This window comes from Saccoglossus kowalevskii, chromosome 4 (assembly GCF_978046115.1).
Source record: "Saccoglossus kowalevskii chromosome 4, keSacKowa6.1, whole genome shotgun sequence".
Lineage (NCBI taxonomy): Eukaryota > Metazoa > Hemichordata > Enteropneusta > Harrimaniidae > Saccoglossus > Saccoglossus kowalevskii.
Window position 1 is genome coordinate 11,665,447 of NC_140644.1, and position 12,520 is coordinate 11,677,966.

Sequence of the window (12,520 nt, forward strand, 5' to 3'; positions counted from 1 at the left end):
CAATCCCAGAATGCTTTGCAGCATACATTACAGTTGCTAGAAAACATTTGGAATACTGTTCGCTCTTGTGTTCTGTGTAGTAACCGCTATACGTACAGTGAACAAGCTACATATAGCTGAATTCAGACGCCGGAACATGGACGACGATCTCAACGACCCGATTGATCACGACTTTTTTGACGACGACGATGGATCACGGGGAAGCAGTCCAGAAAGGTCGAGTCGTGACAAGCAGCAGAAAAGGGGTATGTCGAGGGAAGGTAAACAAAATGGCGCTCAGAAGGGGATGGAGTGGACCTCTTTGGCACTGAGTGCTAGATCGACATCGAGTACAGGTAGTAGAAAAGAAATTCAAGCGAAAATACCGACCGGAACTCCGCGAGCTGGCGATTATATATATTCTTCTGATGACGATTTTGACGAAGAAAGCAACGGTAAAAGAGCAACTGATATCATTAACAAACGAGACCATTCACCGGACAGTCACAAAATTAAAGATCCGGCACGAAAAGAACCCAGTTTTTCTTTAAAAGACAGGCGGAATTTGAAAAGTGCTGGTCCAAGACGCGATAAAAGCCCCAAAACAGACAGTCCCAGGCGGAATAAGGAAACAAGTAAGAGAAAGAAAGCTGAGAAAAGCAGAACACACAATGACAGCTACAGCTCGGAAAGTGATTATTCAGATTCATACTCTGACAGTTATTCGTCGTATTCATCTTCGTATACTTCGGCTAGTGACTCTGAAAGTGAAATAACCGATGTTTCACCCTTACCTAGTCCTCATCAAAGTCCGCGTAGGCAGAGACGTCAAAAGAAAAGTGTTATGGACACGTTACAGTCTGGACTGTCTCCGAGTAATACAGGTGAGTCACCTAAACATGTGACGATTGAAGCCAAACCGCCAACAAGACCACAGTCTGCAAAACGTACGCCAAGGCATAAAGATATGGTACACTTCACCGGTATGACTCCTAATGGTAATCGTGACAGACTTTTACACAGTGCAGATAGTAGAGAACTGAGTTTACTTCTCAAAGCAGTTCTTGAATTAGACGAGAGTGCTAAGCAAACTCTACGTGCAGGTGTGAGTTCAGACTCTACAAAGAAAGTACTTTTTAAGAAGGGCCAGCAGTCACAAAACCGCAAGAATCAATCGTTCTCTAACGATAGGGTGAGAGAAATTGATGGGGAGAATCAGCGTTTGTTGGGTGAAATATTGAGAGTCAATCAGTCGAAAGCGGTGGCGAAGAAGAAATCTATGGTACACCGCGAACCAAAACTTTTAAGTCATGCTGCTTTAAATAGAGCTAGACAACAACGCAAGATAGAGAGAGAAAATTTTGTAAGTATGCTAAAAAATCATTCTGTTATACACAGCTGGTTATACATCATCATCAGAAACTCTAGGAGTAGCAGAAATGGGGAAAAATTTGCACAGGAAGAAAAAATCCTGCAAGGATCAATAACAATCAAACAAAATTCTACATATCTAAATATTAGGGGAATATTATTTCACAAAGTAAAAAACATACAGCAAATTCATAGAAAAATTATTTTGCACAGTTTTTATGTCATTTCCCCACCCAGAGTTTCTAATAGTTCACTGAAATTGAATGAGAATATGTTTTATTTAAATATATATTTAATATAAGTTTACCGGTCCGGGGTAATCATTTTTCATACACACATACATTTGGTGAAAATGTTAAGGACAACACTTTTAGCTTCTACTAAAGGGGTAAAATATATATCAACCCACAGCTGGTAATACTACTAGTACATATAGTAGTATTATAGCAAAATACAAATTTATCCTTCTGATATTTACATTTATTGGACAAGATGCAAAGTGAAAATTATTTTCTCAGAATAATTTATGGTTTGGACTTTGATAGCAAAGATGATATAATTTATTGTACCAAATTATAAAAAGTAATTGGTGATTAATATAAGGTTAATAGAAATCTCTGAGGCAATGTTACAACCAATATTCAGTTTGATACTGTTACAGAATGTACTGTTTGTATAATACAACACACCAGTGTAGCTACTATGAAAGGCCTCGAGTGACATAACTTAATTAAAATACTATAATTGCACGTGTTAGTGTGAGAAAGTAGAAAATGGTGCATATCATTAAACAAGTTTGGTTCACATTACAGAAGTATATACAATTACATGTCTATATCTTTTCACATTCTCAGAAAATCAATTTTTATAATCATGCGAAAACCAAATATATTTCAGTCAACATTGAAATAATCTGAGAGCAAGTAATGGAAAATTGCAATTACCTCGTAGATAGTGTTGAAATTTGATATACGTTAATATTTTAGTTTTGTCCCTAGGTTAAAAACAAAACTTGATAAATAATAAAATAAATAATACTGCAACTAACTATATGATTTACCGGTAGTTAATTGAATTATCTCAGTAAGCAATTACGACGATTGGGAAGCAAATTGTACCTGGAGGTAACGGAAAGTTAGGTTATTAATTAATTGATGCAAATCACCATGAATAAAACTCCGGGGGCAATTCCAATTTGCATTGGTGAATTGATCATCAAAAGAAAGAAAACAATTGCCCCACAGATTTTAATTGAATTGTTTTTCGCCATTAGTCTTATCATGGTCTCTGCGGGGTAATACACTGACTGTGTTCTAGAAACCAATACCTTTTCACCGTGATGTTTCCAGTGTATATTAGATTACCGCAGGTAAAAACACTCCATTATGGATTCTTTTGTGTGGGTACACTGAAGCATTCAGAGTTGCAGGCTGTGTTTCTACTCAACTGACTAGGAATAGATCACTCAATTTTATGTCAGTGGTTTGCAGGTAAAATAAATACTATCAGTTTTTACATCATTACGTGTGGAGATAAGATGGAGCTAGTAAAGAGATGGTATTGTTTATCTATAATGCTGTAGTTGCTGACACAAAGATGTATAGCTACATGTTTGTACAGAGGTTAGAGTCACGTAGAAAATCCAGTATAATGATAGAAATTACTGCAATGTACATGTAAAGTAAAATAGTACCGGTAATGTCATGCAAACTAACATACTAGTTAGTAGTAGTAATAGGAATTTTTCCTCCCAAAAAACATTTTGTACATTCAGTAATTTTATCAAGTAATTTTATTTATTGCACAATAAAATTAATTATATAATAATACTGTGGAATACTTTATTTTCGCTGAAAAGACATTTTGGGCATTTTGCTTGGAATTTATTTTCACTGATTTTTCATGAGTTTAATGTGAAATATAGGAAAAAAAGTATATTCACTGGATTTTATTTTCACGGAATCATCCCTTCAGCGAAAATAGCGAAAATAAATTCCAAGCGAAAATAAAGTATTCTACAGTAGTAGTTATTTTACGGTATTGTTTAATTACACATGAAACTACTTGGTTGGAGACTGCAGTGCATCTGTAATGTTGGCTGACCACTACATGTATATTGGATATTTACCCGAGGGTAATTCAGTGAAAACAACGTCAACATACTACAATTCATACCTGTACCATTGCTTTTCCCATGCATAGGCACCGCAATGAGTTTATACTCTGGCTGTTTGCCAGTTAGTGTCAATTCCTACCTGTTGGCTGATAGCGGATACAATTACAAACAACTACTAAATAAATGAAATGCTGTAAATGTGCTTATGTAAAACATAGACGCATGATATTTTGGTAACAGTGATCATGGTTAGAGTTCATGTTATATTGAGGGTTACTGATTCTCCATTAATTTGTTAAATTGTAGAATTGTATCTAGGGATTACCAATTATAAACATTCTCAACCAGTGTTGATTGATAATTTACAACCAACGTTAGTACGAAATGGTGGCTTTTGTTAGTTTTTGAAAAGGCTCTTTGCCCCCATTGTTCATTTTAATGTTCATGTTTGCAAGTGTCTGCCTAAATATAATGAGTAGTTTTTTACTTTTATTGCTAGTCTTGCTAAAAAGTTCTTATCTTTAAATTGTTATTTTTGAAATCACATTATGTGAGCAAGACCTTATATCGTTTGATTACCATTTGACAGGCAGGTAACCATGGGAACCAGATAATAAACACTGCCATGCTGGATGATGAACGTAGAGGATAATTGATTTACTTGGCTGGAAACAATGAATGTCTGTGTGTTTATGACGTATAGAATCCATGCGTCACCTTTGGTCTTGTCTCCTATATAAATACTGCCCAAATATTAAGGGACGTTGGCTTATCTAAATATCAACTGAATAAACAAAGTTCATATCGGGGCGATCGATTTGTTTAGTACTAATCTGTTACCGATGGCGAAGCAAATGAATGGTAGTGTGCTGAACAAAGCAGAGATTAATTTCATTTGGACATCACAAGCAAAATAATTGGTTCTAAATTTTTATGGAAGGTAGCTAGCAGGATACTCCGGCATATAACAACAGTGGTTTAATGATTATTTACGGTTGGATGATTTACACAGCGCAGTAATTTCAGGTCTATTGTAACTAAGATTTGCATTTCAATAAACTGGGATAAAAAACTCTGTGTCGCAATGCTTGCTAACCTACCTTGGTGATGCGTGATGTTTCAGTTGACCTCAAAATATTTTATTATTTATTTATACCTTTTCAGTTTTGTAAAATTTATTTGTGATCTTCTTGTTTGTTTTCAGTACAGGCATTTTATATATGTTAATGTGTTTAGGGTGTAGTTTTTGTTACATGCATTCCACTTGAGTGGGTTACTCTACGTTTTACTTCATTATTGTACTGGGATTAAATAGCTGTTGTTGTATGGCAGTGTCCCATGTTCTAATGATTCCCAGAACCTTGTTGTTGTGAAGTGCTCAGCCCATGCCAGGGACACAGGCAACGTACATACATGTATATGGTTAACAAGTGTGAAGAATGTAATTTCTAACCGTAGTTAGCATCCTCAAATGCACACTTAATTGACACTGTGCCAGTGAAATCAGTTTTGGTAGGCATTTGTGGTGGGCACTGACTAGTATTGATTTTTGTGACATTGAACATCACACATTGCAAATTCATTGTGTGTACCAAAAGTACTTGAACATTTCAATCTTTCATTGCATCTAAATTAGAGAATTCACAGTAATTATATTCATATATTCATTTTGTTATAAAATAAATGTTGGCGTTGATTTCCATCTACATAGTGTATGTACACATATTGCGTTAACTCAAAAATCTGTTGAATCCCAAACCATTTATTTAATAGTGCACTAATTTTGTAACCACATTTCTGATAAAAAATAAACCAAAATTTGTACAGCTCCCTTCCTACTATGAACCCAATGACAGTACAATTAAGATTCAGGAAGTACTTTTATTTAGAATTGATACCTTTACTTCAATACTTTTATACAGTTTGTGGTTAGCCTGTCAACGAGATTATTAAAGTACATCTATGCTCCCTCAGTCAGTACCGGTAGTGAATGTTAATAAATGTACTAAAAATCTTGAGAAAAGTCAGTGATGTATGTGAGAAATATCTGCAAAGATATTACAACAATCCATTGAGTGCCCTGAATATAGATGTATATCATTCAATCATCATCCTCTGTAAAGTTAAACTTGGGAGGACAATAGAACAGGCCACTCTCTTGCTTCACTAAATAAGACCAGCATTTTCCAAAAGTTTATTATTATTATATTAACATATGGCATGTAAAATTTATGATATAAACTAATTCTTTTAAATATCAAATAACAGTGTGTGCATGTACAGGTTTGATAAATACAACATACTGAATCTTTTTTTTTTACCTGCAGAGCCTTGGCTTTTACCATTGATGTTGAAATAATTCATTTGAAAAGCTCTGCCAGACTCTTTGTATTCTCAATGAATAGAGACATCAATTTAACAAATCTTTTGATAATGCTTGTAGTTTAGTTAAAATACATTGACAGTCTAAATCATGGAGAAGCTATCCGGTTCGGTTATTTTGCAGCAATGTGACGGAATACGACTAGCAACGATGTGTTGTGTGATCAGTAGTGTTTGAATTCAAATTTTCTCTGCTTGTCTCAATGGTCAGATTAATACTTGTAGTCTGTGATGAGGTGCTCTTCTTTAGGTATGCAGTAAAAAACGTGTTTGATACAAAAAGACAAATTAAGATTCTTTTTAGGTTTCATCTGTTGTCATGGAAACAAGTTTGTGACAAATTTTGATGCATTTCTAAAAATATTAAACCCATCATAAATTTTTTTTCCTGCTCATGTTTATTTGACATGCCTTTCACAGATTTTGTTTGTATATGGTAAAAAGGTGAGACATTATAATATGTACATTAGTTTCTTTTAGGGTTCAATAATATTTGAATGACAATCAGTTGTTCTTAAAAATATCAAACACCGTCAACAATTTTTGTGCATAATGGTATATACCTATAATATTTTCAAACAAATAATATGGTTATAACACATTTTTAGTTTTAAAAAATGGTGTTTGTTATTTTGTTAATTGAGGTTTGTGACAGTCACTTTGTTTTTTGTCATGTTTCAACTCACTTTTTCCCCTGTTCAAGATTGATATATTATTCATATGAAGTGAAATTTAAAGATTCATCTTTTAATAAACATCAGACAATCATACCTTGAAAACTTCATATTGCCAACTTTTTGCTTTATGTTAATTAGTTTTGTGGCTAAACTATATTGAACTTGAAATTCTAAAAGTGAATAATACTTGGAAGCTTTCCAGCATTCAAGTGTAAATTCAGCCAATTTACAGTAAAAGGAGTCTATAGTGTCTTTGACAATGACTTGTTTATTCTGTCTTCAAAGAATGTACTTTCTGTTCCTTTAGTTCTTTAAAGGATAGTTTCAGGCCGTACTTTTTTTGTGAAAACTCTACATTGTAAATTTGTTAAAGCACTGCAGTCGTTGCACTGCAACGTTCGATACAAGACCCATAGCGACGTAAAAACGCATGTAAAGTGTTTGTGTATGTAAAATTAAAACTTGCGCTATACGATGACAGTACCAAACCACATTAAGCAGTGAACAATTCAGACCCGTTTTACCGCTGTTTTACTCCATATTAGCACCTTTAAAATCTTCCAGTAGCATTGATAGGAGGCCGCAAGGCTTAATGAACTGTTTTGCAAAAAAACAATTACATAAACTTCTTATTCACCACTGATGACTGAGTTATTGTGTAACAAAAATTTGTCCTTTAAAAGAAATTGATGTTCACCCATTGATATAAAGCATGTGTTAGCTACACATCCCAGTCACAATTACAATGAAGGTTACTTGAATGTAAAACCATTTAGTAAATTATATTGAAATGATGTCAAGACTTCATGCAGTTGGGAATGATTTATGTATATGTACAGATCCCATACGTGCAGTACTGAACTGAACTCTCAACACTTGTACCACTTTGTTCTTGTTGCAAGTGGCAGGTAGATACTAGTACATTGAAGTCTTTCATACAGTACAATGTATTCCAAAAAGTAGATTTTCATTTAGTCTCTAGACATCTCCAAACAATGTAAAGGAATACTTGACATACAAACGTCGGTTTATTATCCATCTAACTTTATAATACTACAGATTGTGAAGAGCGGATAAAAACAAAATTAACACAAATGAAAAAAAACAGTTTGCAGAATATGTCAACAAAAACTTCTTACACCTGTGAAGCCTGATAATATTGAGTTTCCAGGCAAAAAGACGGAAGTGAGCACTTGATGTCTACTGTTTAAATCTTTTTATACATGAATGTGTCAATATTGTACATACTTGTCATCAATTATCGTTAAGTGCAGTGTTATGACAGAGACTGTAATTAGATTACAATCCTTCAGTCATGGAGTAATGAATAACTAGTATCAAATTTGATTACGATATAAAGTCTAATAAGTGCATATGATTAGATTACTGTAAAATTACATTCATTTTATGGTAGTCATGGAGACAGCATCTTTGAATTCACACGTCAAGATGACGGTTTTCACATGCCAGTAATGTAATTTCCGTGGTCATTATTTAAAGTTGTGTTGTCGACAAAATTTTGTTTGAAGCCTTTGAACCAGTATGATACGGTAAATACAAAATATTTTCAATGTACCGGTATCCATCCGCCTTGCCAATAGCCAGATATTGAGATTTCTTAGTCAAGTAACTTCATATTAGAAGGGCTTTCAACTAAACTTTGCCGACAACATAATTTTAATACCCAAATTGACTGAAGACAATTCTTTTAAACAGTACCGGTATATAGAAACTAGCTTGTTTTTGAACGTTCTTTTTATAGCCATATAAAACAACATGTAGGTGTAAGTTAAGACAGCTTCCTCACTGATTACCACTAGCAAGCTTTGCTTCCACTACATTTACCTTTCCATGGGTGATGAACTAATTTTAAATGAACATTTTTTTTTTTTCAGCATATTATACATTGAAATGTCTCTTAACTTTTGGTTGGCAAAAGTGCCATACATTTTGCCAAATTTAAAAGTAGATGATTGTTAGGGGAAGTCAGTATATGTGTCTTTCTCAATAACAGTGTATTACTGATGTGTAAACTGTGCAAAATCTACAAACTGTTTTTCTCGAATTGAAGCCTCTTATTGAGTAAAATATCTGTATTGGTTAGATTTTATTAAAAGTACACCAGACTCCCTAGTTAAGCTATATTGTTGAACTTTGAACTGACTGTCATACATGTACCTACCAGACTGCTTAATTACCATGCCACTCACATATACAACAACGTTTGAACTAAAGTTGAACTTGGGAAAATAAAGTCCTAGTGGGACAAAGAAATGTCATGGGATTTTATTTGTTAACCTTGCTTGCTAAGACTTTTTAGTTTGCCGTTTTCAAAGTTAAAAATCATTTTATAGAAGTATTATGGATTACAGTCACAGAAAAAACTCAGAGACCCTAAGTGGTTTGCTTCAAATCCGTTCTGTTGTCACTGAACCCTTCGCTGCATTGACTCTTATTTCAGTAACATAACAGCAAGCCTACATTAGTGTTGTCATGGAGTTGTTCCATTGTTAAGTATCCTAGATCATTGAATATGATGTCTTCATTCATTCTCTGTTGTAGGAATTGCTGAAAAGAATACAAGGAGCCAAGCCAACAACTTATCTGAAGAGAGACTCTCTGCTCAAAGACCATGAGAGACAGCTAACTTATGGCTTGCAAGTCTCAAACCCAGCTACAAGTACACCGGAAAGGCCAATGAGTGGCAAGAAGCAACGATCAACGGGTGAGTTGCTTTCTTCCTTCTGTCCGTCCGTCATGTAAACACAACCAACACTACATACATTTGTTGTTTTTGCACTGTGGCTGTCAACGTCTTGCATGAACTTGTTTATTAAATTATTTTTCAGGAGTTTACAAATGTTTTTATTTGTACGAGTGAGAGGTTGATAGGTTACCATAGCAACAAATAACAAAGGTGTAGTCTTCTGCGGCACACATATGCAATGCATCGAAATTCTAGAATGTAGTACAAAAGAACAGTTGTTATATTATTATTAATAAACAACACAATTCCTTTGGAGGTCAGCACTTGTAGAGTAAAGGAAAGAGCAAACGAACACAACCATTTAATTAGGGGTGTACAGGAGGTTTAGATAAGGATAAATTAATCATCACAGTTGTACACAAATCTGTTTGACCATGATAAAAAAATTGTGATTGCGGCGATATCCCAACATACATAACTGTATCAAATTGTAAAAAATATAGCGTAAACCATTTAATTTTCACTGCTGGGACATTTCACGATTTCACAATTTTATGGCCTTTGTGATGGCAAAATTTCATGAAAGTCAGTGACGAATTTCACTGTCTTGCAAAATGAAAACTGTTAAAAGTAGAAGACAAGACAACTATTAGTATGATGCAAGTACACATTCCTTACAGCCACAATAACACAACTTTTGTTTTGTATTTACAGTTCATGCATATACACAATCCATGGGTTCCAGATCATCCAGTATGTCCAGTCTACAAAGTGGTATCAGGTCACGACCTGGCAGTGGAAGACCAATGAGTGGCAAAATACCACCAGAACGACCAAGACCTGTTTGGGATGACAGATTTTACATAGCACAAGAGTAGTACTGAAAGGTTTCCATTGTTACAAGAAATGAATACATAATTAACTGCTCAGTGCGCTACCCAAAACAAAATAGTGCTTATTTTTTTTCTAAATTTATCTTACAAAAATTGCATTTTATTGAAAATATTTGTACTTTGTAAAAGTATAATAGAGCTTTGAATACAAAAAAAAACTAGATACTGGATATATTACCTAGCGAAGGCATTGTAAATTGCATTTGTTCGTACATTTCGTATGCCTTTTTTTTTTCTCACAGCGAGGTCTCATTACCATTGATATGACCAATAACAATTTGTTGTGAAGTCCATTAAATAGTCTCATTGTTTTTTTTTTTATGAAGGCCAGGTGTCAACATTGTGAAAGAACATAGTGGTAAGCTACATTGTATTTCTTTGAACTTGTTCCTGTAAAGGTCAAACAAATGTGGGCAGAGTTTACATGTAACGTAACTTAACTTTAATGCCCTCCAAGGAAAATAGACAACTGTCTACAGGTAGAACACAAAAACATTTATATGTACGAGATATACATGTAATGCACAGATGAAACAGTTATAAAACCAGATGTGTATAATTGAGTAGTGTTAGCTTTTTCAGAACAGCTCATTTTTGTTTGTAATGACTTTTTGTCTTATCGTCTGCATTATTGATTCTTATGAACTAGCGTTATTTTCATCGTTAACATGTTTGTTGCACAGTTATTGCCGAGCAGGTGTCTTTTTTATCTTCAGTGAAATGCATTCCTTCCATGAATGGAATATGTGTCCCTCCAAGTCTGAGTAATATATACCACAGTTTAATGATTGTAAATGCACTGTAGTAATTAAAGTCAAATTATCTATTCGTGATTTTTTTTTTTAAAGTCTGCTGCATAATTACATAATCCATGTCACGTTCATAAACTTTGCCTGTTCATATTAAATGATATCTGGGTAAAGCAGTCATTTTCTGTCAATGACCTTGCCCAGCCCTTTCATGCTTGCCAGGAAATGCATGCATTCTGGGCTCATTCTGTATAATAAATAACTTTGCATTGAAATACAGTTTTGTATGGAAAATTATGTTTCCAACATAGTGTAATTGATATCAATATGCATTGAACTTTTAAAAATATTTTGATCCATCCTGTTTACAAACCTACCTTGCATACTGGTAACTGCAGAGTAAACTGCATTTTTTGTAATATCAGAGAGCATTTCATACATGTTTCAAGTGCCTTGGCAATTTTTTTAAATACATTGTGTTATTCATGATTTATTAGTTATGAACTTGAAGTCTGCTTTCCAAGAAAAACTTATTTTTTAACGATACAAATAAATTCAATGGTATGTGTACATTCGCTTTTAAATTCCTAGCACACAAGTATATCACACAATAAATTACAAATTTTAAATACAAATTTACTGATGTATTTGTGACTATTCTATTGTAAATAATTGCTATAGCTTGCAATAAAATGTAAAAATTACTTTATTCATAGTTTTGTATTCATGCATGTACCAGATCACTATTTGATCTTCAGACATTGAAGGTGATCAGCAAACATGCCATGGCTGCTAACTGCAAGTGAGATAGAATGGTTCTTGACTTTAGCGAAATAATATAAACAATTGTCATTTTAGCATGTAACAATATGTGGTGTTCATATGTGGCATCGAGGAAACTGAACCCAGGTTTGGTATTTCTGTGTCTAAATAACATTGAGAAGATGGCAAGTGTATCTATTGAGAAGAGAAATAGTTGTAGATATATGCCTAGCAAAACATGTCCTACAAGACAAGCACATAAAAAACTTTTCACCAGACTTTAGATCTTTGTGTATTGTTTCTTCTTTACATGGTAACTAAAGTAAAAACATTTCTCACCTCTGTTAATGACCTATGTTAAGTCCTGGGGCAATTCTCCACTGCAGGCTACTTGTTCCGTACTTAATTTATTCAGTAAGAATTCTAAGTTTTCAATCACTGATTGTGAATAATCGATTGTTGCAAGGGTTAACGGAGTCGCCGCGGATACTGCTTGACTGAACTTATTTTACTTACGCTTGATTCCTTATTGAAAAAGTTTTAACATGGAATGGTTTACATGCAGTTTTAACTGTTTATAATGTATGAATGGTTTAAGTAATGCATGGGTCAAAAACTGAGCCCCATCTACAAATGAACGTTGCATTGCAATAGTATTACAATACTATTGTCTAAAGTATGTGAAATCTGATGTACTATTGCTGTGGTGAAAAATGTTAAACAAAAGGCTATGAATTGCACGAGTCGTGGCTGATAGAGGGCGCTATTGTCAAAGTTAATTCTAAGTACTGGTAATACAGATTCTCCAGTCCTATCAGTGTATTGTCTTACATGCATACCCAAATTAATGACCTGAGTTCTCTTTCTTTCTTAATACAATTAGA

The 12,520-nt window shown here is 34.0% G+C and overlaps 1 protein-coding gene across 1 annotated transcript; it reads left to right on the plus strand.

Annotated features, from left to right (window-relative positions):
• LOC100376366 (uncharacterized) lies at positions 1-11,509 on the plus strand. The gene is made up of 3 exons (XM_002734981.4): positions 1-1,342; positions 9,088-9,250; positions 9,947-11,509. Exons 1-3 carry the CDS (start codon positions 137-139, stop codon positions 10,108-10,110), a joined length of 1,533 nt encoding a protein of 510 aa, XP_002735027.1. The 5' UTR covers positions 1-136; the 3' UTR covers positions 10,111-11,509.
• Positions 11,510-12,520: the final 1,011 nt, after the last annotated feature.

What these genes read in the sequence shown, in the direction of transcription:
- LOC100376366 (XM_002734981.4), top strand. Translation starts at nt 137, where the DNA reads ATGGACGACGATCTCAACGACCCGATTGATCACGACTTTTTTGACGAC. An exon ending in AGATAGAGAGAGAAAATTTT is followed by an intron (nt 1,343 to 9,087) that starts GTAAGTATGCTA and finishes TCTCTGTTGTAG; the next exon opens with GAATTGCTGAAAAGAATACA. An exon ending in CAAGAAGCAACGATCAACGG is followed by an intron (nt 9,251 to 9,946) that starts GTGAGTTGCTTT and finishes TTGTATTTACAG; the next exon opens with TTCATGCATATACACAATCC.